The sequence below is a fragment of the Apium graveolens genome, chromosome 11 (genome assembly GCF_009905375.1).
Source record: "Apium graveolens cultivar Ventura chromosome 11, ASM990537v1, whole genome shotgun sequence".
NCBI lineage: Eukaryota > Viridiplantae > Streptophyta > Magnoliopsida > Apiales > Apiaceae > Apium > Apium graveolens.
Window position 1 is genome coordinate 349271 of NC_133657.1, and position 26915 is coordinate 376185.

The 26915-nt window shown below is 35.2% G+C and overlaps 4 protein-coding genes and 1 pseudogene across 7 annotated transcripts; 3 read left to right on the forward strand and 2 right to left on the reverse strand.

Moving 5' to 3' along the window:
* Positions 1-2405: 2405 nt before the first annotated feature.
* On the forward strand, positions 2406-3721 carry LOC141698300 (FRIGIDA-like protein 3; annotated as a pseudogene).
* A 508-nt stretch (positions 3722-4229) lies between these two features.
* On the reverse strand, positions 4230-5790 carry LOC141698299 (F-box protein At5g07610-like). Its single transcript, XM_074502972.1, has one exon. The coding sequence runs from the start codon at positions 5685-5687 to the stop codon at positions 4551-4553; it is 1137 nt and encodes a 378-aa protein (XP_074359073.1). The 5' UTR covers positions 5688-5790; the 3' UTR covers positions 4230-4550.
* Positions 5791-8964: 3174 nt separating this feature from the next.
* LOC141697869 (photosystem I reaction center subunit XI, chloroplastic-like) lies at positions 8965-10524 on the forward strand. The gene is made up of 2 exons (XM_074502424.1): positions 8965-9320; positions 9898-10524. Exons 1-2 carry the CDS (start codon positions 9153-9155, stop codon positions 10387-10389), a joined length of 660 nt encoding a protein of 219 aa, XP_074358525.1. The 5' UTR covers positions 8965-9152; the 3' UTR covers positions 10390-10524.
* A 742-nt stretch (positions 10525-11266) lies between these two features.
* LOC141697939 (uncharacterized) lies at positions 11267-14600 on the forward strand. The gene is made up of 13 exons (XM_074502508.1): positions 11267-11537; positions 11619-11670; positions 11765-11826; positions 11963-12063; positions 12212-12281; positions 12610-12679; positions 12779-12835; positions 12931-12998; positions 13098-13178; positions 13507-13584; positions 13690-13845; positions 14024-14176; positions 14327-14600. The coding sequence occupies exons 1-13, from the start codon at positions 11361-11363 to the stop codon at positions 14414-14416; spliced, it is 1215 nt and encodes a 404-aa protein (XP_074358609.1). The 5' UTR covers positions 11267-11360; the 3' UTR covers positions 14417-14600.
* LOC141697937 (uncharacterized) lies at positions 14601-18751 on the reverse strand. Of its 4 annotated transcripts, XM_074502506.1 has the most exons (15): positions 18553-18751; positions 17753-17869; positions 17490-17555; positions 17294-17395; positions 17120-17203; positions 16923-17041; positions 16750-16851; positions 16347-16463; positions 16175-16243; positions 15987-16053; positions 15791-15844; positions 15624-15713; positions 15255-15317; positions 15134-15172; positions 14601-14980 (listed from the first exon to the last, which is right to left on the reverse strand). In XM_074502506.1, exons 1-15 carry the CDS (start codon positions 18562-18564, stop codon positions 14870-14872), a joined length of 1212 nt encoding a protein of 403 aa, XP_074358607.1. In that variant the 5' UTR covers positions 18565-18751; the 3' UTR covers positions 14601-14869. The 4 variants fall into 4 exon arrangements, with proteins under 4 accessions (XP_074358607.1, XP_074358606.1, XP_074358605.1 ...); XM_074502505.1 differs by having other exon boundaries at positions 14601-15172; positions 17120-17200; XM_074502504.1 differs by having other exon boundaries at positions 14601-15172.
* Between the last annotated feature and the right edge of the window lie 8164 nt (positions 18752-26915).

Below are 26915 nucleotides of genomic sequence, written 5' to 3' on the forward strand. Positions count from 1 at the left end.
AAAGATGACAGCTGTCAAATCACTCATATCAATTGTGAATCCCTAATAATAAGGGGAACGACTTTTAAAACCGTTTGAACTTCTAGGACGCGCCCTATTTGAAGCGCGCCTTATTTGATTATTATGAAATCCTTTAAACTTTAAGGGAAAAATTGGGAGGCACTCCCTATTCAGGGCGCGCCCTGTAAAAAGTATTTGAAGATTTGTTTATACGGATTTTAATAAAGGTGAAGAAAAATTTCAATCCCATTTTCAATGACATATGGAATTTGGGGGTAGTTGTTATGCCCAAAAATTGGTATAAACAATATTCAGATTAGGATCAATAAAATGAGCAGAATCAAAGGGGAAGCGCCTGAAATCTAGGGAAAATATGAGATTGAGTTTCCATAAATAGAAGGCGCGCCCAAAGATTGCGCCCCGTTGACTAAGTAGCTGATTAACGGTTGTGATTATCATGTATTAAAGGCGCGCCCTCAAACAGGTGGCGGAGGCGCGCCCAGTTATCGAGAAGGAGGAGAGAAATTTCTTAATTGAAACTTGTAGTGTAGTGAGCCTTAGGGCGCGTCTTGGGCAAGGAAGGCTCCATGGACGGATTGTTTGGACATGATTGCTTTGACAGACTTGCTCGTTGGCTTGGACAGAATTGGAGCGAGCCCTAACGATGAATAGTTTAGAGCGCGCCCTATGATGTAGAATGCTATAAGAAGAGACCAAAGGCTGGTGACACAGGGCGGCGCCAATATACAGAGATGTCAGGGCGCGCCCTCAACTTCTACTTGACATATAAATGCCACTTTTATGTGCTGCTTGGATGGATTCTCTGGAAGACTCAAGAAAGATGGAGAATGTTATTACTAACCTATTTGATGCAGGTACTCTATTGAAGAACTCCTTCCTGTAGCATATCTACAGGAAAGGCGGTGTCCGTGGTTAGAGACCTCCAGGGGTATGCCTGGACTGAAGGCCTCCTCCTGTAGTCAATGGGTGTGCTCATTGGGGATGTGGGGTGAAATCTGGTGTGTGCTTTGGGAGCTCTGTCTTTGTAGTCAACGGGTGTCCTCGTTGGGAGACTTTGGAGTATCCTTCACTTTGCACCCAAAAGTTTGGGATCACTTGTCCTGTAATCTGGTAGGGGCTCCTTATCGGGGGACAAGGATGCGTCCAACATTTGGGGTGAACCACGGCTATACCTGCGTCCACGGACTAGAGAAACAACTGGTAGCGGAGGGTTATCCTTGGCCAGGGAGATGCTTCATCCGTGAAGTCTCGAAGCCGCGGACGAGCCTTGGGCCTTTGTGGTTGGGCCTCATCGGCGGACATTCCTAAAGCTAGTAGAAGACGATTTTCAGTGGGTTTGCCATTGGGCCTCGGGATAAGAAATCTAAGCCCATAAGGTTTCTTGTTCCCCAAGAACTACGTGGGCTTGATCCCCTATAAATAGGGGTACGTAGGCACATTGTAAGGGGTGAGAAGCGAGAGCGCAAAGGAGCCACCACTAACCCTAAGCAATCTCAGCCCCCATTAATCATCACCACCAAACACTGTTCATCTTTTCCGACGAATACTGTTTATCGGATTCATCGGTTACTGTTCACTTTTCCGGCGAAGAACTGCCATCACAGATATTGTTTCCGGCTGCTACCCTCAAGTTTTGTTGTTCCCAAATTCCTCCGTCAACAATATTTATCAGCTCCTTTTCTTTATTATCTTTATTCATTAATTTTGTGCTATGTTTTTCATTGTTAGTTTACTCTATGTTTTGAGCTTAATTTTCTTGTTTCAATATTAAAATATCACATTTGTTGATGCTAGATATGAACTTCACTTCGGCTACCATTTTGGTAATTTAAGTTAAAAGATCATCATTTTGAGCTCACTTGTCTTCATGGCTATAATGTAGATAGCTCTAAGTTAAACATTTTGTTGTGTTTTTCTCTGCATCACTATTCACTTATGATAGTAGCTGTCAGTTGGCCCTTTTGGCCTTAAAATTTCAATCTTCTCAGAGAACATGTTGAATTTGTTGGGTGATGATATGCTTCCTAGAACGCAAGCCATTTCACCAAGTCCCTAGTAGTAGTTTACACGGGTATCAATTCCCAGGTCTGTCAACAAACTAGAAGCGCTAGTTGATAAGAAAGTTGGATATATGCCAAAGTTGAAACTGAACATTTTTCCGCCTAAAACATGGAAGCACAAGGTTTGGCTTGTGCATCTAAAATGCATTGAGTTATATTAACCCAGGATTTAATTTTCACGTAGATTAGGTGATTAACTCTTATTTTGGCATTTTGTTAGTGGTTGTATGTTTTATGCTTTGTGTTGTGCTTCATAGCATGTGACTGCCATTAGCAAGATCGAGCAAGGAAAATCACTTAACAGATATTAAGTAGCTTGAAACTCTTAGCCTCGTATTTACAAGTACTTTCCACCTCTGTTTTTCAGTGAACGTTACATTTAGTAATGGAATAAAGTTCTATAGTATAATTTTGTGGATTCATTTTGTTTATGGTAGTTTCATTCTTTAACTTATGGAAAGCTGTTACAATTTTAAATTTTAGTCCATCAATTCGATCTCTTTGTTTATCTTTGTATGTTTCCAGGTTCTTCCATAATGGAGGACAGACAATCAGTTGCTACACTGTTAGAGTCGACTACTTCTAAAATACAACAGCTTCAGAAAGCGTTTACAGAGCTTGAAAGTCACCGAGCAGTAACACTTAACATGAAATGGAAACAACTTGAAGAACACTTCCATGGACTTGAGAAGTCCCTTAAAAGACGTTTCAATGAACTTGAAGACCAAGAGAAGGGGTATGAAAATAAAATAATCAAAGCCCATGAGATACTGGTTAAGCGTGAAACAGATAGTATGGCCAAGGAAGAAGCTTCACTGGACAGGCTTCAAGAAAAGAGAGATGCCGCTGTCTTTGCTATTACTAATGCTTTAACAATGCATAAAAAAACTCGTGTTGGACCTCTTGCATTTACCAGTGATCAAGGTATGGCTCAGTTTGTAGACGAGAAAACACCTGATGTTAAGGCCTCTGTGTAAAAATTAAATGATGTCAAAAAGTTTTCTCAGAACAAAAATGTGAAAGTGAAGTCATTTCCTCAGCTCGTACATATATGCCAAGAAAATGATTCAGCAGGGCTACACAAGTTTATATCAGATAACCGCAAGAACCTGGTTGCCATAAAAGAGGAGGTCCCAGTTGCATTTCAAGCAGCTGCTGATCCAGCTAGTCTAGTGCTAGACTCCCTTCAGGGTTTCTACAATATAGAATCGGGAAATCTGGATGGGAAAAGAGATTCATATCTTCTTGGTGTACGTCGGAATTGTATCATGTTGATGGAATGTTTTAGCATTATATTAGTAACTCTTAACCTGAATTCTGTTTCGTATGAAGTCTCTGACGATGTAAGAGACAGAGCCAAGGCTATTGCTGAAGAGTGGAAGCCAAAACTAGATAATCTTAATGTTGATGCCACCAATGGAAACTCAGTAGAAGCTCATGCTTTCTTACAAATTCTCGCTACTTTTCGTATTAATTCGGATTTTGATCAGGGAATTCTATCTAAGCTGATACCAATGGTCTCTCGCCGCCATCAAACAGCCGAATTGTGTCGGTCCCTTGGATTAAATGAGAAAATGCCAGGTTGGTATTCACATACATATTTAAAGATCTTGTTAGTTCCTGTTTGTGCATGATTTTGTCGGACACGGGTAAATAACGTTAATGGTATTAGAATTTTTGACCTGGCATAAGATTCGTATAAATATACAAGCCATGTAGGTAAATTACACCAATGACTTCTTGGTCAAGCACCTGAAAACACCTGCTACATCATTAAACATATCTTTGCTTACTATCGAGGCACTGTACTAGTCCTTTCCATTGAATGAGATACTAACTAATTTGTGTGATGCTGGTTCTCCGCAGGATAAGGCAGATAGTAGTCATTGTTGCGGATTCAATCAGAATAACATAATAAATGTTTTGTGTTTCAGAAAGAGGTGAATGAAAGAGAACTGACTGCACTTAAAGCTGTGATCAAGTGCATTGAGGAACACAAGCTTCACGAGCAATACCCATTGGATCCTCTCCAGAAGCATTTGTTGATGGACTGTAAAAATATAAAGTTATATCACGGGCATTCGGATAAATCACGAGCACAGATGTTGAATGCTCCCCACAAATGCAAAGTTGCAGAGGTGATGATACGGTAGTTTACTACTTGCAGAGTTAAGTTTTGTCATAGACTTTATCTGATTTTCGAGTTTAATCTTGTGTTTTCCCATCATTATCGTTAACCTCTGCTTTTAATGCTGGTTTTTTCAGCTGCTTTATGGTTAGTTAATTGTGTAATGGATACTTGTTATTAGTACTACAGCAAGTCAACCTGAACATGAAAACCATATTAGTTTCAGTGACTGAATCGCGGTGCCAGGATACATTACCAGTAACGTACATTCCGGCTGGTTGTAATGGTGCCGTTTCAGCTGCTGAAACAGTTGGAAGGCAGAGCCAGTCTGACTGTTGTAACTAGACACATGATATAGATTCAATGTACTGCCAAACATTAAACCTTCCAAAGGCCCAACGATCGATATTTTCAATACCCGAGTCCACATTAAAGTCCGGTATCAATTTGAAGCTTCTATCCACGAGATTGTAACGTATAGCCTTGCCAGGTATTTCCAGTACCAAGAACGAATGCTCAAGGACATGTTCTCTTCTAATAAGTGAGAGCACATCAACTGCATATACATCACCACTTTGATCTTCAAGAACTGCCCGATCTTTCATCTCTGGGAAAATTCTGGAAATTGGATCAAGATCAATTTTGTACTTGACAAACCACTCCGAGTAATCATTCTTCATCTCATACACGCTGAGTGAAGTGGCACCAGGAAAAATCCCAATGACATGTAAATGGTCTTCAGACTGCGCAAAATACAAACTCCTTCTTGAAGTGGACCTCGCCCCAATAGGAGGCCTTGGAAAGGTTTCTAACCTTTCTTCGTGCACATTAAAGTACAAACAATCAGAAAGAGACGATTCTGGTTCTGATTCAGTCATCAAGTCACTTAACCAGTGCACACATCCATTCCAGTAGACACCGCCAAGGAAGTTCATTCCTGGCGCTAGAGTATAAGACTTTACAGAGGCCTTCCATGTCCTGTTTTCAGAGGAGTATATATAGAAGTCGCCAACACAATTTGATTGAGACCGAGATGTAAAACCAAAAGCAATAACTTTGTAGTGAATCGACTTTGAAGGATCAAAAGCTAAGCCGATATGACAAACACCAAACCTAGTGCGAGAAGGAGGATGTTTAGGAAGAGTAGCTAATACATTGGTGGATGGATTATATACATAACACCGATATTTGCCAGGCTTATAGAGGGCAGTGGAGCACAATAAAAGGCCATTGCAAGATTGCAGAATACGAATATTTTCAGGACCATAAGGGTTATGAGCAAAATTGATATTTCTGAATGGAGAAACAGTCTCTTGATCGTCTAGAGGAACGAAGTAGACTTTGTTAGGAATACCGATACCAAGGGGACGTTGAATGAAGAGACCGGAGACACGAAGAGGAAGCGAGTTACGAAGATGAATAAAGTGGGAAGTGGTGATGAGAGAGTGCCATTTTCTTGAAACACACTTCAAGGACATGAGGTTTTTACCAGAGACATGCAACAGGATTAATGTTAATAAATCCTCGTCGTCTAGAACAGCTTGACAGGAGGATTTGATTTCAGAGCTGCATCTTCTAAGCCTCTTACACGGATCAAATCCAGATGTGCATCTTCTAAGCCTCTTAGCCATATTCTCATGTTCTTCTAAACATAAGACAACACAAAGACAACACAATACTAGTATATTTATATTTTAGACTTTATACAGATTCGGATTAGGAGAGACTTCGCATAGCTGCTCCGAACTACATAATGATTGTGACTTAAATTAGTTCCTATACTGAATTCAACTATATCTCAAATTCGACTACAAATTATTATAAATTATTAATCTATACTCTTTATTAATAAACGAAATTATGTATAATTTGATGCTAAAAGTATTAAAATACCAAATTTTGGTACTTACGTGAACTTCTATTCTCAGTAAACTTTATTATATTTAGATCTGTATTTTGGCCGGATTATAAATTTCAATTTTATGCAAATAATAATGTTATGCTATTATTTTTAATTTTGGCCCCGTGAGATTGATTAAAGAATCAAATTTTCATGAATAAAAATTTCATGTATATGTTCCTAGAAATTCAATACAATTAAATATACGACTTATATAAGATAACTTAAGTGTTAAGCGTCAAGGTTAAGGTATTTATCTCTTAGCGTAAATGGTTCGACCTTGGCTCACATTTAATCGAGATTTATTAGGATATATTATCATTATGTAAGCCTAATTATTAAAAAAATAACGAGTTATACCATTCTTTATTCATCCAAGAAGAAGAATTGATAAAAAAAGTAAATTATGGATATAAATTGATTAAAATTAATTATTTCACATTTAAATTAACACAATATCGTAGATCTCCTATTACTTCACCCTAATTATTTCAAGTATTTGGTCTTTGAGTGATGGGAGAGAAGCTGCGGGTATTATTGTAGGTTGGACCTGAAATTTTTTCATACAACACGTATATGACACAAAAATTTAGTATTTGTATTCTGAGTACACGACACGAAAAATACACGAATATGAAATATAATATGTACTAATGTCGGTTTTGTATCTAACATTTAAATATACAAAACAATACGAGCTACACGAAATTTATCTATTAATAAATAACTACTAATATTAATATTATTATAAATATGAATATATAATTATAGATTAATTTAGAATTTTGTGTCGAACAACACTTCTTTAATAATGAGTAGACCCGACAATACTGGTATACGATACGTGAACACGGTACGAAACGACTCAAATAATTAGTGTTTGAGTTTCCGATATATGTACACGACACGGAACGAAAGTACATGGACTACATAAATAGTTAAATTTTTAAAAATATATAATATACATATCTATATTACATACCAAATGTGAATTTTACCTATTCGAAATAACATATATATAATTGTAAATACTAAAATATATTTTAGTGTTGACCATTTAATTTTTTATTACATTTTTTAACGATTAATTTTTTTTCTTCTATATAATCCGTATATTTTAATGTATTAAAAGGGTAAATACGAATATATTATTTCCGGATTAGTGTTACTAAATTGGTACATGAATATAAATCCGGATCAGGTTCAAGTTTAAGATTTAGTACACAAAAACAGTGCTCATGAATGATGACTACATGCATAGGTTGGTAGATAGACTAATTTAATATTTGCTAAACAAGCGTAAACAAGTGTGGGAAGATCTACGACCAGGCCTCGACCTTGACCTCGAGGGGTCGAACCCTAAGCCGCATAATGCGATAAGCCTCGCTGGTTCAGGACTCAGGAGCCTTTCTATCAAATCATACGATTCAGTATAAAATCGAAACAAAATCCAAATACCGCAAAGCTTAAAACAAAGAAATGTTGGCAAATCATTCAAAAGCAAAGTGCAGGAGCGGAAATTTAGAAAGAAACGATACAAGATCCTATAGGGGCATTTCCCGGGCTCACAAGATATTCAATCACTTCTCATTTCTAGGATTGTTGGAAGAACTGGACTCTGCATCAACAAGACTTTCACAATACTTTTCGAAAGTATGTTCACTCACATCAACACCAGCAGCAGCAAGACGATTCCAACAAGCCCTGTACCCTTTCTCAAAGGACTTGGACACCTTGGCTCGAATACGGATCAGCTTGGTAGACAGTGCAATCTTCTCCTGAGTCAACTTCTCAACATCACCATCGTACATCTCTTTTAACTTGCGCGTGACAGCCTTCAACCTAATTATTTCGAATTTCTGGTCGTTGAGTGATGCAGTGAACGAGTCTCGTTCAGTGTTCCATTTAAAACTTTGGGCCAGCAGCTCAGAAACCTTCTCTGTGGCTACACGTTCCTTGTCTAAGACCTCGGAGACCTTTTTCTCTGCTTCAGCCCGCCCTTCCTTGGCCTCCTCGTAAGAAATAAACTGAAAACGACAAAGGAAACAATTTCTACAACAAAAATAAACCCAAAAATGAAATGTATAAAAGAAGGCCAAATTTTTTTTACCAGCCTGATCCTTTTCTTGCTTTCCAACAGAGATCCCCGACACGAGATCCTCAGATGGCTGAGGCACACCGATGTCACCTTCCCCTTCCATACAGTGCCTCTTCTTGTCCTTGTGCACACCTTCTGCATTGGTCTGCTTAGAGGTCTCCTCAGGTACCGGCTCTAGAGGTCGCGAGGGAGCCGCAAGTGCTGACCTTTTAGCTATTATCATACGAAGGATTTCTTCAGTCTGCAACATCTCCTTAACAATATTATAATGATTTTATGTAATATATCTGGTTTCTGTAGTACAACTGGGAGGGTCTTGTTCTATTTATGCAGTAACATTTTAGCCTTACATTTCTACCTAGTAGCTGGCTTATTTCCGTGCTGGGCTTGTTTGGAGGCCCGCTTCCTTACCGGGCCTTGCCCCCAATACCGGTGTCTCCATTTTATATAGCTTAATTAGGAAACCCTCGTTAAATTGATATATCATGCCCATGCAAAATTGTGGGTATTGAATAAACATGATGCAGGTATGCTGGACAGAATTATTTACCATCCCCTGTATGAATTTGAATAGTCTAAGACAGATATATCTGATATCAAACCAAATTATTATTGATAATGCATTGTTGGTCAAGATACTAAAAGTAAATAAATATAATTCATTACAATTTACAGGTTATCTTAATTTACAAGATACTAATTGAAGTATATAATTTTGCCACCCTAAATAACTGCTATCCACTCATCCTGGTTGCTGCAGATAAGAGATAAGGCTTTGTAGTAAAATGGTGTCTTCAATGTGAACCACGAAACCTTTGACAAATCGGATTCTCTTTTCCCTGTCTGCAGACTTCACACATTTGCTGTCTCCCATTTTTTTAAAACATTCAAGTTTGTACTGTGAAGGGAGATTTTCTGTCATATTGTTACAATATAAATCCAGTAATGGCTGTTGCTACTGCCTCAACAATGGCCAACCAACTCAAGAGCAGCTTTACTTCATCATTAATAAGAGGACTTGCTAGTCCCAAAGGTCTCTGTGGAGCTCCACTTAGAGTGTTGCCTTCCGGGAGAAACACTGTCTTCACTGTCAAGGCTGTTCAGGCTGACAAGGTCAGGAACTCTCATGTTAAACTCTATTCTCTTCTTTCTTTAGATGCAAGGAATCACCTTTTTAGATGTCATTATTATGTACTTGGTGGTACTTCCATTTCCATGGTTGAGACTAATTATTACAGACCTGTATAGCAACTCAAGTCGCGAGTTCATGACTTCTCACATTTTGCATGATTGTAGATTTGAGATTATACACACTGATTATTTATATTGCTTTTCTTCGCGATGTTTTAATTTGACATTTTAAATGAGGCGAAGCAATATAATTAAGTTGCATCATTCGAATGCATAACACATTTCTACAACTTATTGTAAGTTTTCATCAATGGAGTTCATACTGATTCATTGAATGAGTCTAGGAAAACAATCATAATGGTTTGATTTGATAAAAATAGGACAATCCAGACAAAACCGATTTCATGTACACCCCATTTCATTCTACTTGTGCAAATGGTTCAGTTAGCACTTTGAAGAGACAAGGATCTGACTAGATTATACAAACTTTAATTTCGTTTATAAGTAAGGTCCATGATTGGAGTGATGTAATAACCAACTGCTCTATCATTGTATGCAGCCTACATATCAAGTGATTCAGCCCATCAATGGTGACCCATTCATTGGTAGCCTGGAAACTCCAGTGACATCAAGCCCATTGATTGCATGGTACCTTTCTAACCTTCCAGCCTACAGGACAGCTGTGAACCCACTTCTCCGAGGGGTGGAGGTTGGTTTGGCTCACGGTCTCCTTCTTGTTGGACCATTTGTAAAAGCTGGCCCATTGAGGAACACAGAATTTGCAGGGGCAGCTGGATCTTTAGCAGCAGGCGGTCTAGTAACAATTCTTAGCATATGTTTGACAATGTACGGGATTGCTTCCTTTAAAGAAGGAGAGCCATCAATTGCACCAGCATTGACTTTGACTGGGAGAAAGAAGCAGCCTGATCAGCTACAAACTGCCGATGGATGGGCCAAGTTTACTGGAGGATTCTTTTTCGGAGGAATATCTGGTGTGACTTGGGCCTATTTCCTTCTGTATGTTCTTGATCTTCCTTACTTTGTGAAATAGAAAAGTAGTTTCCATTTCACTTGCGCGGTTGTAAGTGCATTGGGAAACGATGAAGTTGTGTACTTGAAAGTAGTGATCACTTGAAGTATAATGTATTATACATTTTTCTAATTAATGTTTTTAACTTGCTCGTGACCTTGTGTTGATTCATATAGTGTTGCATAAATTTTGTTTTCGAATTGAGGACTGATGATCATGAAGCAAATTGTTCTTTTATGCTCTAGTACTATTAGTACTACATAAAAATTTTCACATGATGGTTGTCATCTAACTGAACATGTAAAAAGCTGGATAATGCTCCTTAGAAGGATAACCAAACCAATCATACTCGATATGCAGCACTACTAATTATTCTAGAATGGAGAAGAGTGATGCACTAACACCTAACCGATACCACTCTAAAATGTAGTTTATAGTAGAGACAGATAATGTGCACAAACCTTCGCTAGCTTGTTTTCGTAATACAAGTTCTGGTAAAACTCAGAGGGATAGTCCAGTTTTGGGCCTTTTGGCTAAAACTCACAAGGACTGTCCAGCTTATATCAGAAGAGAGCATGCTCTTTTGAAATGTTTTAGTATAAATTTTAGTAAGTTATTTGAATTATACTATGATAAAGGATTTGTAATACTTCTAAATACCAAACAAATAGTTTATAATGACATACTCCAGTTTCTATGAGTTATGTATGTTTCAAAAAAAATGATAGAAATTAGCTATCAACTTAATACATAAATAGATATGAATATCATGAGATAATAAAAATGTAAACTGAAAAAAAATGGAGGGGAACATGAGAACCAAAGACACCATATCCATAATAAAGATATTCATATCCCAATTATATGGAGGGAAATGGAACAACAGGTTTAACTGTCACTTTCTGTTTGTTTGGAAACACACATTTACATTGCATTACATAATAGTAAACCTCCTGTGACCGTACTTTGGCGCCAAACCCTGATCAACTTCAATGGCAGTTCACATTTCTTCTCCTTCTCATTCTATTTCTTTCCAATCCCATAATTTTCCTCATCGATTTCCTACTTCATCTCCATTATCGCTTTCACCAGGGTCTATCAAGTCGAGGACTCCTAATCCCCGGATCAAGAAATCGCTTGGTTTTAGCTGTCGATCAAGCAATGAAGATGTACATATATTCTAATTGAGTGCATTTTATCAACTTTATTTTCTTTTTACGTTTTTTATTACAAATATCTTTCTTTTGTAGTTTTATATAGATGCTCCTGAATCAGTTGGTGATGGATTTTCTTTCAGTGGAGGTTTAATATCTTACCATCTCAAATGTAATTTCCAAATAAATTATGAATTTTTGTAAAATTAAACTTTATTTCAATACCTTTTCTTTGTGAACAGGAAAGTATTCTATTGGAGATGGAACAAGTCCTGCTGATGAATGGTTCAAAAAAGGAAAATTTGTAAGCCTTTTTATCTACCTTCTATGGACAGAACTTCATTCATTAAGATCACATTATTCACCTTGTCAGTCTACAAGAAAATTTACTGTCCATACATTTATGTAAAAATTGATGTATGTGTTGCAATCAAATTTAGGTTAAAGCTCATCCTGTTTCTGGCACTGGTGAAAAGGCAAAGGATCCAATATTTGGTCTAACAATGGGGGGCAGTTCTCAAGCCTCTGCTGATCTTTTCAGGTAATATGAAGTATCTTAAGTAGAATCGATATCCCTTTAAAACATTAAGCGGAGATAGGGTATATTGCTATACAGAAAATGAGGATTGTACATTTGCAGGGTTCGCCAATTAAAACGTGCTCTATATGTATATGGTTTTCTACACTAGATGGTTTTGCGTCGAAAGTGGAAGTGCTGATAATCCTCCTATAATATTAATACATGGCTTCCCTTCACAGGTGAGAGTGTAATCTTGTCCTCTAGTTTATTTCAAAATTTATATAGAAATTTATGTGTTAGGTTCAGCTTCCTCTGCATGCCTGAAATAGATAATTCTAGTCTAATTAATCATGTTACCCAACATGGCTAAGTATGATTTAAGTGACAGTAATTTCCTCATATTCAAATTGCGGAAATTATGAACTTTTTTAGGTCTATACAATATTACTATATCCTCAAGAAAGAACTGTGAAATATGCAGAAACTGAAATCCAAGCTATTTTTCAGATCCCGGGTCTAGTTTCATTATTGATTTGATAATAAATTTTATTGTTCTCCTCTGCACAGGCTTATTCATATCGTAAGGTTCTTCCCATTCTGGCCAAGAATTACTTTGTCATTGCTTTTGACTGGATAGGTAAGTTTATATGTCACTCAGTGCCCCGTGTAAGCTTGTTTAATATTAACAGGTGCAGCAGTAAAATCTAAATGCAATTTTCCCATTCATCTCCTACAGGCTTTGGATTTTCAGATAAGCCCCTGCCCAAGAATGGTTTTGACTACACACTAGATGGTAGTTTTCCATTTAGCCTTTATGATTTCTGGATGTAGACTCTAAATTATCGGTTTATTAATGTAAAAAATTTATAAGTGGCATCCATTGTGCAGAATATGTTTCGTCTTTGGAGTCACTCATTGATCAGCTAGGCACTAGCAAGGTTTCATTTGTAGTGCAGGTATTTTTTATACTACAAAACAGATGCTCGAATACGAGGTTTGTAACCCTTGATGGAACAAACCAAAAACAATAAGTCTGTTTTCTTAAACTTTTGCAGGGATACTTTGCACCAGTTGTTGTTAAATATGCAAGCAGTCATCAAGAAAAGATAAATGATCTCATACTTCTCAATCCTCCTGTATGGGCTACTTAGACCTTTTCTGATTAACCTTTATATGATTTGATCAAACTTCATTAAAACTATAATGCATATGTCATCATATTTCAATGGTTGGCCATTAATTGACATCTTAACAGTCGAGATGAGCATTTACAGTCTGTTAAATATGACAATGTGCATTAAAAGAATGTTTTCATCAAGTCATATCCTCCAATTCTTATTTTAGCATGCGTAGTTAAATACATTCATCTGTAGGTTCTACTATATAGTGATACGTGTCAGTTAAGGTACAAATCATGTGGCCTTTAGTTGGTAATAAAATGTTGTTCATCATGTTATATTGCAGATAACAGCAAAACATGCCAGCCTACCTTCCACTTTGTCCATATTCAGCAACTTTTTGCTGGGAGAAATATTTTCACAGGTATGAGATACTAAAGGATTCAGGTTGTCAATCTACTGTCCAGATCAGTTTCCAGTAATGGCTGGTGTAAATTATGATGATTGATAAGTCTTTCTCTCCCAACAGGATCCCTTAAGGGCCAGTGATAAAGCCTTGACAAGCGCTGGTCCTTACAAAATGAAAGAAGATGATGCCATGGTTTACAGAAGACCTTATCTAACATCTGGTTCCTCAGGGTTTGCACTAAATGCAATCAGTAGGTCGATGAAAAAAGAACTTAAGGTATTCATTTTACTGCGTTTGATATCATCTTCTATTCTTTTCATCCCACTCATGAGAAATAGATCTTAGAAGTAAAAATATGAAGCAGGATTTGGATGCTAATTTTGTTTTTTAGCTAATTACTTTGAATACTAATTTCACCACTGTCTCTCACTGCTTATCTTGTTCAACTTCACAGAACTATATTGAGGATATGAGAAACACACTCATGGATGATAGTTGGAAGGTTCAAACTACAGTGTGCTGGGGGCAGAGAGATCGATGGCTTAGCTATGATGGAGTTGTAGATTTCTGCAACAATTCAAAACATCGGTTGGTTGAACTTCCTATGGTGAGAAACAGTCAATTTGGGCTCACTCAATTTTGCAAAAATTATGTTAAAAGCCTTGTTGCAATTTCTATAGACACACTTGGTTTCTTCAGTAGACTGCAAATCTACAAGCATTTTTGCAGATTAAATATTCCATTCTTGTTTTTGCAGGTGGGACATTACGTACAAGAGGATTCTGGTGAAGAACTAGGACAAGTCATTGCTGGACTGATACGCAAAAGGAGTTTCGGCATTTCATGATAATCTCTTTTAATTGAAAAATGCCTCTTATTTTTAAATTCTGATGCCACTTGATGAACAGAAGTATCCTGGTCTTTACTCTGTAAGCATCTGTCTTCCTGTTACGATCGTTACAACTTACAATGCTAGAAAATTTGTTCTAAGAGATCGTATAAATGGTAAAAGTACAATGTCAATTTATTCATTATGTATTGTATTCACAAGCTGAAGTTATAAGAGCTACCAAATGTATAAACTATCTTGTTTGACTGTAAGTGTCTATAATCTTGGTAAAGACAAGAAATACTGTCTACAACATCAAAATTCAAGCTCTATAGTTTTACGGTATATATATGGGCTGCAATTCCTCAGTTTCCCCGCTTCAACTTTTGGTAAGTGTCAGAGCAAAAGTATCCACCAATTCGGTGGAATCAATGATAGGCAAGTAAAAAACTATGCTATGAGATTCAATATTCAACCATGTTTCAGTGGCTGCAGTGGATCAACCCAACATTCATCTTTCTTTACAGCATTTCTCCATCTATTCTTGAAGATTTCTAATTCGACAAGGGACTGCCTTCTCACCTGCAAAGGAAACATTAACTGGTAGGTATACACTACTCTTTGAAGAAACAAGGTGAAAACAAGGATTGAGAAAATTGGTTTAAAGAAGTGCTCCAAGTAAAATGCTTTCTCAAGGTTGAATACAAATACTGCATATACAAATAAGAATCTTACTGCATCTCTAATATTAGGTTGAAGGGGTGCAGATGCTGCCTGAAATTACACAGTGAGTCTGTTAACTATATTAGAAGTGGCAAACTTAGCTGGTCACAGTTACAAGGTGTGAATTAGATACCAATGTTACATTTCCTTGGAGATTTGCATTCTGAGGGGCATGACTTGTTGGTTCCGTGTGTGTCTGCATCAATGATCGATAAAAGGCAAGAACTAATCAAAAAATGGTAAACGAAATTACATTGAGAATTTATTTTTTTCCCTTAATTAATAAAGTAAGAGTTCTCAGTCAGTCGATTTGGAAGTAGTTCCATATTTCCAGTTCCATTGAACATTGCATAAAATTGCTGCATTGTACAGTCACGATTATTCGTCTGTGCACCACAAAACTGTTTTGACTCTGAAAGAGCTGTTCAACACTGATTGAATTGTGTGAACTTGCTATAAAAAAAATTGGATATTGACAAGAAAACTATGATTCTTGGCATACCTTATTGTCAGCAGAACCTCCAAGTGTAGGAAGACCTTGGTGAACAACATATTCAGAGTCAACCACCCCGATATTTTGGGTCTTATTACCCTGTCATAAGAGATTTCATGATATAACTGACTCTGTAGTCAGAAGATAGAAAAGTAGCATCAGTGTATGTAACTTGCCTGGGCACAGTAACCAAGCTGCATATCCAAACCCCAAGCATGAATCAAGTCATTCTGGGAATAAAAATAGTACACCAGTTATTTTCTAAAATCCCATGCAAAAAGCATCCATATTAGCTTTCACATCAAATAGTATAACTACTTAACACTTTAGCAGATTTTCTTTGTGCAAACGTATACGTTTTGTAGATGATACCTGAATCATATGCCATACGCAACGCCAAGATGCTCTTGAGAAGACGGTAGCCATCATTTCTACCCACCTGTAGCATGTGTTAGAGCTTCTTTGATAGCACTTTAGCTTAATGATAATTGATATGGCTGAGGATTAGTTGACTAGGATCCTTTCTAAAAATACAACCAAATGTGGATCATAGATTTTACCCAGTGCAGGGAGGATCTGTACTGTTAAAATAACATATCTTTCCAGAGATGCTTCTCTTGTATATTCTTCTGTTAACATGATAAGAGACAGATCAGAAGAGGAAGTAGTTTAAGATATTGCTAATTGATTCCTGTCCTTCATGAAAGTCTTAAAAAATTGACAGGCGAATACCTGTGAACTTTTGACCCCTTCTCCCGTTCTGTAATTCGATGATGAACCTCTGATTTATCAGGATCCAGCCCTGGCTGTGATATATGAAGGCCCTCTTCATGTAATATTGATATGTATCTGTGTAATGAAAAATTGCAGATTACACAATGCATCATGGTTTTATGGCTAACTTATAGGTTTTAAATTAGCTTGCACCTCTCATTTTTCTCACAGAACCAAACTACCTGTTTAGTCTGGATTAAATTCTCAGATCTCAACAACAAACTAATCAGAAAATACATTATCTTTTCTTCTACTGCTTACAAGCACTCTTTTCTTCAAGACTGATATCAGAAATATTTTTACTTAGTTTCACTGAATGCAAATCACAAGTACATCCATGTACATATGGATAAAAGTTTACCTCCCAGCATGGAAATTGGCGACTCCAAGGTCTTCGTCCCAAAGAAAGATGTAAGCATACTCTGATACTACATCTGGATGTAGGAACCTCTTAGCAAACCACCTTAAGTAAGACCAGGTTTCAGTCGTGGAATGCATTTAGAGATGTACAAACACAAGATACTATCGACTTACCACTTGGTTTGATGGATGGCAGAAACATGTATAGCACGACTGCTCCATTCAAAATCTTTCCAGGCATCCACAACACCATCATAGTGGAAAAGCATTACAACAAAATCATCTTCCGGGAACTGCAGTATAAGATGGAGTAAGCAATAGACTAGAAAGACATAATACTGATATATAGCTGTGACTGAGCAGTAAATCACCTTCTTAACCATTTCATTTACGTTGTCTTTTTGCTTATGTCCAACTGCCATTGCCAACAAACTCATAGGTGCCTTTGAATTCTTCTAAAACAAACAATATAAATGTGGTAAATTCTATTAGACTGGTGTTTGAAAACTATAAACATGATTTGTCTTATAGAAGATAGCGCGAACCCTTTTGTTTGGGGGACCCCATAATGGACGCATCTCCAAGTTGGAAGTTTTAGTCACAATTCCTTTAGGTAATGACTCACTTCCATCGGATCTGCATTGAGCCTGAACAAAATAGAAAAAAATTGCTCGCAAAATTAAAAGAACGGGAAAACACTAGTTAAAACAGGGAAGTAGGAAAGTAAAAAGGTATAGTCACCTCGCAGTTGTTTGATATTGTAACCTGATCAGTCCGATTGTCAACTATTCGCGATCTCAGAAAGCTCTGCCAAAAAGACCACATCAACACCGCTTATGAAGTCATCCTAAACACATAATATGCTATAAGATAATGTATTAAGATCCCAGAGCCGTAGTTAATTCCCTATATATTTAACTACAAATTTGAACCGGAAATCACAATTTGAGTTTTTCTGAGAAATCTGCAATAAACGCCAAAAAATAAGTGTTTTACCGTCTTGCCTGTTCATAATCTGTGATTAAGAAGATACTCCCAAAAAAGAAACCTGCAGAAAGTAAAATCACTGTTGGAAGGATACTGCACCACAGTGACCTTTGCCTCTTAACCTTCTCATTCATCTGCGACAATGACAATAATTTTTTTTACTCAAATTAAATGCAAAATTCATACAATATCTTTTTGGTATTCCTTTCTTTGTGTTCATTAATGCTACAGCTACATCAAAATTCTACGAGCATCTCCAACCCATTATACTATTTTGGTGTAATTTTTACACCAAAAAGGTGTAAAAACTACACTATTCTCATATTCAACTCCAACCCACAAACGCTAAATTTTACACCATTCTTGTACTAAAGTTAAAAGTAATAAAGTGGTGAGATAAAAATGTAACTTTTGGTGTGACATCAAAATGGTGTAACTCTTAGAGTTGGGTTGGAGAGGAGTTTTACGCCAAAATGCTGCAAAAGTACATTTTTAGAGTTGGGTTGGAGATGGTCTACAGAAGCTGCATAGAAAAGAACGTTCGACTTAATCATGTTTACCAAACTTGATATTACCCATGGCTAATTAGCTACCACTTTCCAGAAATTCTGATTTTGAAGAAATTAGAGCTACGCAAACTGAAAAAAGCTAGATATTCCAGCAGCTAATGGGGATATGAACATGTCAATGTCGAAAATATATTAACAAGCAACCCGCTAACAATTAAGAACCATTAGGGTAGGTTTACACAAAATGCATAAAACTGGTAACTCGACCATGTAGAAACAAATAAAAACAGAGCTAAAGAGTTGCTTACAAGACTTGACATTGAAAGATGTTGGTGAATCACGATACAGCAGAGACGAGAGGACTAAATATGCATTTGCAGTACTTGGCTATATGTCCATTGAACCTCCTGTATTTGTTTTATTTATGCAACGACTTGAGTTGCAATCACTGCACATAGAATGAAGATATGGACAACAGGCAAAGCCTAATAATTCAGTGCATTTGTATCAAACAATATACAGTATTCTCTAAGAAAGAAGGGTCAACTCTGTTTTCAAATTATTTAGTAAACATTTGCGCCTATCGTTGTCGAGGTAGTTAGGTACACTTCCATGTATCTCTTTATAATGCGGAGGACGCGTACTGTTGTTCATGCTGAAACTTTGTGCAGGTATTTGTTCTTAGTTTCTATTAAATCCGCTTTACAATGTTAACTTGAGATACAAAAGTTTGATTGCTTCAACGTCAAACAACAAGTCCAATGCTAAAGAGGGCTGTAATGTGCATAGAATAGTAGCTTGTAACTTTTTACCTCAAGTTAAATGCAAAATTAAAATGACAGAAAGAAGAAACTGGGAATTTGCAGCATGTGCTTCAACTCGTATGCCAGAAAACTGAAAAATCGACATGAAGAGATTACCGTCGATACATGCTAACATTTTACTCACTTTTCTGTATCTGATTAAGCTCAAAAAATAGCATTGTTGCAATCTAAAGTAAAATATTGATCAATTACTTCTTGCAATTTATACAAACAATTTGTATTACCATAAAAGGAAATAAGCCAGTAAGGCATAAGTCATCTGAGTTAGAGATGCACAAAAAATCTAAATCCGAAAAGCCCGTCCGATCCGAACCGGAAAAAATTTGGCAAAAATCCGATCCGAAAAAAGCCCGGCCCTGTCCGATCCGGCCCGCGGACCTTAACGGACCACATATTTTTCGTAAAAATCCGGCCCGACCCGATCTGGATAAAAGCCCGATCCAACCCGATTCGGTCTTATAAAAACCCGGATTTTATGATGATTTTTAATAAATATTCGAATAAAACTTTGAAGAAATTATGTATTATCCAAATTTATTTTATAATTGAATATAATTTTGAATAAAAGGTCTAAATTTCTAATATAATTTTGATTCAAAGTCATAAATTGGATATATTAAGATCAAATTACCGAGATGTAAATTATAAATTCTAAACTAATCTAAGATATAACATGAAGAAATTATTCGAAATTATAATCAATAGTGTGTACATATAAATAAAAACCTAACCTTGCAAATACAATCTAAAAAAATGCAAAAAATATTTGTTATTACTAAAAAAATTAATATTATTAATATTAAATTATTTAAAAAAATCCGGTGGCCCGGTTCGGTTCGATCTAGCCCGATTTTTAAAAAAGCCCGGCCCAACCCGATTTTAAAAAATCTGGATTTTTCAAAGTTCAGCTCAAATCCGGCCCGATCCAGTTTTTGTGCATCTCTAATCTGACTTCACAGAGACAATATGAGAAAAGTACTTCATTTTTAATCTTTCTGTATTATATAATAGGAGCTACTTTAAAGTTATATAAAAGAGTTTGTTGGGAGGAATTGGACTCAACTCTTTGCATTTACAAGCACATCACCTTACCACTACACCACACTGTTACTTAAGTTTTTTATCATACACATAATATGTGAGTGTCGTAAATAACGACAATTTATTTAACTTTAAACATGATTACTAAAATATTTGTAGAGTTAGTTTTGAACAATTGAATTTGAGATATAAAGTTAAGCATAGTACATAAACGGATCATTCTCTTATTTATTAAATAATTTTTAATTTGAAAAGTATGTCTCATACATTTTTAATATATATTTTTTAATAAAAAATAAATTGTACATATAATTAATTTTTTTATATGTTGAAAAGAGATACACTTATATAAATAATATATACATGTACCACATATTTAGATAAGTTATAATTAGCGTATTTCGATTTATTTCGAATTCAAAATTAGAACTTGACCCATGTTTCAATGAATACTCGAAATTTGACTACTTGACATGCCCATAAATACCACGTCACTACCTAGGTTTAATTTAAATTACCAGTTCGACTAGAAAATCTTACCAATAAAGAAAAGTTTTGTGATATCTTATGTTGGTAAAAATTAATATCTTTGAGGTATTTATAAAATCAAGTTAATTGATAATATGTATCAAAATTACTAGTTTCAAAATTAGAATTTTACCCATTTTAAAAAAATACTCGAAATTTGACTACATGACCCAACCGAAAATACATCATCACTATCTAGGTTTAATAAATTTAAATTACGAGTTCGACGAGAATATCTTACCAATAAGGAATAATAAACTACATGATATAAACGTGTGTTATGGTGTTATATCATTAATGTTCGGCAAGTTGAATATTTACGTGTTCTACAACGTGAATACGTATGTTCTTCAAACTGATCATGTTCTAGAAAATCATATGTTCTGCAATGTTAAAATTGCCAAATGTATGAGATTTGCAAGATATATACTAAAATAGTGATATTTGTAGAACATGATTCACATTATAATACGTTTTACAAATTTTTTTATACTATTTTACTTGTAGAACATATATGGACTCCCATACTCAACTAAAAATAAGGACTCAATAGAATTTAACTCAATATATATATATATAAGAAATTTGAAAAATTATTGAATTCAATATTTTGAAAAAAAATATTTAAAATTAGCAATAATAAATTTACAAAAAAAATATTTAGTGTCGAAAAATATTGTACAGCTATTTTGAGAAAAAAAGTTAAAACTATAATGTATTGCACTATTTGATTTAATCCATGTTATGCTATTTAAATAAAAAAATTAATATTAGTCGATATTTTGAAAGGATTAATAAATTCAACTAATATTTTAAAAAAAATATCAAATTAAAAATATTTAATTTTAGAAAAATAATATACAATGTTATCAAGTTACTCTAAAAAGAAATATTAGAATTATAAATGAAAGAAACTTCAAAATGATTTGAATGATGATAGAGAAAATGCCCAAAATAACCAAAATTCAGAGGTGGCTGTCCAAAATACCCACGCTCAAAACAGGTGCCCAAAATAACCATTTGAACACGCATACAACATATGCGTGTACAATACACGCATACATCAAATGCGTATAGTTTCAAAATTTCCCTGTGAGCTGACCTGGCACAAGTAGCATACGCATATTCCGTTTGCGTATAGCTTGCATACGCATATAGTGTATGCGCATAGCTTTAAACTTTTTACAATATGCGCATATGTTGTATGCGTGTATAGTACACGCATATCTTGTATGCGTATTTGTCCCGTTATTTTGGGCACCTGTTTTGAGCGTGGGTATTTTGGGCAGCCCCCAATAAAATTTGCTTATTTTGGGCTTTCATAGTATAAATTTATCTTCAGATTCTTGAAAAAAAAACTCCTGAATATTAGTAGTTAGTCTTTATGATATATGAATTATTTTTATGTCACATCTATGATTAATGCTCTGTTGAGTAAAAATAGATATTGTTTGATTGTTAGTGCTACTACGATTACGATAGATAAATAATTGTAATTTATTTATTAGATAATTATAATTTTTGAATAATCATAAATACATGTTATTTGAGTAATTTACTGAATAACAATTAGATATATACATGACCAAGATATCTAGCATATAAATAAACGAGACCAACATAATTTACTCGAAAATATAATAAATAATAATTTACATACACACACATGTGATTTTATCTTTATCAATATTAAAATATTCAATTTTAATGGTGTCTTTCAGAGTTATTGATATATATAGAAAAAAAATAACAAAAGTCTTTTTTGTTCTGAAAATAAGAATGAACAATTAAATTTAAGATTCTTTTCGATGTGTTAAAAACTAAATAGATTATGTCAATTTTAATTTATGAATTGACAATTATCTGACATCTTATAAAATTAACTTTGTATCATAGAGAGGATTAAAAGCTAAGTACACGACCAAGATCAACTTTAGTTAATGAATTAAGACATTAACAATGATATTAAATCAGTATAAACGTTGAATTAAAAAAATAACATTTTCTTAAAAAATAAACTTATATTAATTGTAGTATAAATTCGACTTTGTTGAATATAACTATTTCAGGTCTTGACCACTTTAATTATGCATTACTAATCCTTTTAAATTAAGCATGTAATTGTAAATTAGTAATGAATTTACTAATAAAATATCTCATTATTCCGGGTTTATTTGACCAAAACTCAAAAAATTTATTCGACTCTGCAATAGACATATATGTTAATTTTTAGTTTCTTTTTATAAAAATATTGACAATATTTGATGGATAATTAACTTCAATTTTTTCCTTTTACACGTACAGTGACTACCGTTCTTGTATTTATTTAGTAAATATAAATTACACGACAGAAACAAGAAAATATGTATTATGATTAATGAGATATATTAAAAACATTATGAACGTTATTAATATTTTACATGAAAATTATACATATTGATAAATACTCAACTTATATTTGATATGTTTTAGACGTTATACAATATTTATCAATAAGAAAATGATTTTACTAATATAATTATATGGTATACAAAAAACTCTAGAAAATGACACGTGTCTCGTACGGGTTATTATGCAACTAACTTTTTAGGCATCTATATATTTATAAACATCGGTTAAAAAATTAAAATTGGTATATATATCAATATACCAATTATTAATATACCGATAAAATAATAAATAATTAATTTATTGATTAATTAATATTTTAATTAATTAATAATTTTCTTCGATGACGTGGTATTAATTTATAGAGGTTTAACTGGGTGAAGGACAAATTTAGCCTATTTTTACACAAAATTGACAAAAATAACCCATTTCTGAAAAGTTGGCCAACTTTAGCCGATGGGATACCCAACTGCCAGTGGAGTATCCACTTTATACAAGATACCCAACTGACAGTGGAGTATTCTATCGGCCAAAATTGGCCACTTTTTTCAGAATAGCTATTTTTGTTAAATTTTTTCAAAAATCGGTTATTTTTGTCATTTTTTCGGTTTAACTGTAGTAAAATTCTAAATTGAATTGGAGTCGAATATCCTTAGTTAAATGATCAGGTTAGAATCTGAAAAGAGAGGAAGGGAGGCTATATATATATACAGGACCCAACCATTCATGAAGTATCTGGTGGGCAAACATGGATATGCCAGATGCTATTATCCACCAAATTATTTTACAACTACCCGTCAAATCTCTGGTACGATTCAAGTTAGTATGCAAGTCATGGAGATCCAATATCTCAAACCCTAATTTCGTGAAAAAAACACCTTTCCAACAACCCTAACAATGACTTTGTCATCGGCCACAGTTGTATACCTAGATATGATATTTATCAGACGCCCTCTCTTCTTCACGTAAATCATTTGCATGATCATAGGCCTATAAGTTTGAACATCCCTATGGCTATATATACCTAATTATAACCTCAACTTTTATGTTGTTGGATCATGCAATGGTTTTCTTTGCCTTGCTTACAGGTGCAAAAGCGGACAAAGGCCACCAAGACAACTGTATATTTGGAACCCTGCTACCCGAAAAGTCAAGGAAACAAAGTGCACCATTTATATTAACGCCAAATCTAATTATGTTCGTGTTTTTTTAGGGTTTGGTTTTGATCATTCCAGTAATGACTACAAGGTTGTGAGGATTGTAACCTATATTCATCTTTCGTATGTAATTTTTCCAAATCGAGTTGAGGTGTATTCGCTTGTCACAATTAACGAAATGAACTTGTTATATCAAGAACTGTACTGAATCAGACTTTCAATTATAAGAACATCCATTACTCAGCTCAATGATTACAAGAAACTACAGACTATAAATTGTATGTACAAATTATGAACTAATTCTCTACCATCAAACAGTAAATCAAAGAGATAGAGAATTGAGAGAGATGCTTGTGGTGAAGAGAGAGATTTGAGAGAGATTTGATTCATTCATCTGTCTAACTAACTAATTCTCTAGATGTTTCTTTTCTATATGTAGTAGTGGCTCTCTTAGCTGAGCTGGTATAGTCTGTTACTTGTAACTAATTATTGAGCTTTTATTCTCTACTTGTGAGTTGCATCATAGCTGCCCTGTATCTTCATTACTCTTATCAGCCTCCCTCAAACTAGGCTCTCCATCTGTCATGCCTAGTTTGGATAATAGTTCCTGGAACTTAGTTGATGGTAGAATTTTTGTAAGCGTATCAGCAATCTGCAACTCTGTTGGCAAGTATGAGATTTGCAAAAGACCTTCCATCACTTTGTCTCTAGTAAAATGCACATCAATTTTAATGTGCTTAGTTCTCTCATGTTGAACCGGATTTTTAGCTATGTGTATAGCACTTTGATTGTCACAATGCAGTGTGACTGGTTTCAAATTTCTGACTCCTAACTCCTCCAGTAGTCTCACTGTCCATGTGACTTCTGCTGCAGCATTGGACATTGCTCTATACTCAGCTTCAGATGAGCTTTTAGATACCGTGCTCTGCTTTTTAGACTTCCATCTGATAGGTGAATTGCCAAGCAACAACACATATCCAGTAATTGATCTCCTAGTATTCAAGCATGCCCCCCCAGTCAGAATCTGAATATGCCTGTAACGTGAGCTGATCATTTGCTCTAAGCAAAATTCCTTGTCCTACGGTTGATGCTACATATCTCAGCACATGTATTAAAGCTTTGTAATGAGGTTCTCTAGGCTTTTGAAGAAATTGACTGAGGTGCTGGACTGTGAAAGCTAAATCTGGTCTTGTATGAGTCAAGAAGTTCAACTTTCCTACTAAGCACCTATAGAAGGTTGGATCTTCAAATACTTCTCCCTCATCAGCATCCAACTTGAGATTAATAGGAAGAGGAGTTGCTACAGATTTGCAAATTTCAATCCCAGCTTTAGACAATAAGTCTTTTGTGAACTTTCGTTGAGCTAATGTGATTCCAGCATTCACATACCCCACTTCAATGCCAAGAAAATAGCTTAGAGATCCTAGATCCTTTATGCTAAATATATCGTTTAGATGCATCTTGATATCCTGAATTCCTTTATCATCATCTCCTGTCAGAATAATATCGTCCACGTACACCGCAAATATTATCATTTTTCCATTTTTTGTGTGCTTTATGAATAATGAATAATCATTTTTGGATTGTACAAATCCCTTATGTCTCAGCGCCCCCATCAACTTGGCAAACCATTCTCGAGAAGCTTGTTTCAAGCCATAAAGGGATTTGACGAGTTGACAGACTAATTTATCGGGATTTGGAACACCTTCAGGGATTGTCATATAGACTTCCTCACACAAATCTCCATGTAAGAAAGCATTGTTGACATCTAGTTGTGATAAGGACCATTTCCTATGAGCAGCCACAACAATTAGGCATCTAATGGTATTCATTTTTACAACTGGTGAGAATGTTTCTAAGGAATCAATACCCCATTTTTGATTGAATCCTTTTCCCACTAATCTGGCCTTGAATCTTTTTATAGTACCATCTGCCTTCATTTTTATTTTATAAACCCATTTGCAGACTATGACCTTCTTTCCAGGAGGTAATTGAACCAAATTCCAAGTATGATTAGCATGCAAAGCTTCGAGTTCTTTATCCATTGCTGCAACCCATCTTGGATCTTGAGATGTATCGGTATAGGTTCCGGGCTCAACTAGTACATCTGCCTTTGCAATAAAACAGTGGACTGTAGCAGGTAGTTGACTAAATTCTACTATATTACACCAATGACTTGTGGTTGGAGTTGTTATTTGAGTTGTACCACATACAAAGTCATTGTGTATAGTAGGTGGTTTAGTGACTCTAGTACTTTTTCTGGTTGGTGTAGGGGGTGATATAGAATGACCAGAAGAATTAGATGATGTGTGGTTGTGAGGTTCTATATTTGAGCTATGCATATCAAATATATAAGGTAAAGATTCATGATAGAAGGGTACATAGTCAGTAGAAATAGGTAAGAAAATCGCAGGTGGTGATTGAGTTGTTGTAGCAGATAAATGATATGGAAAATGTTGTTCATGGAAAGTAACATCTCTAGAGATATGTATAGAAAGAGTAGTGGGATTGAGTACCTTGTAACCCTTCTGTCCTATAGAATATCCAACAAAGACATGAGGCTAGGCTCTTTTATCAAATTTACCTATATGTTGATTAGAAGTTGATACATAGCACAAACACCCAAAAACTCTGAGATAATTCAAATCTGGTGCTGATTGATGAAGCATTTCGAAAGGACTGATGTTATGAAGGACTTGCAATGGCATTATGTTGATCAAATGAGTTGCGCAA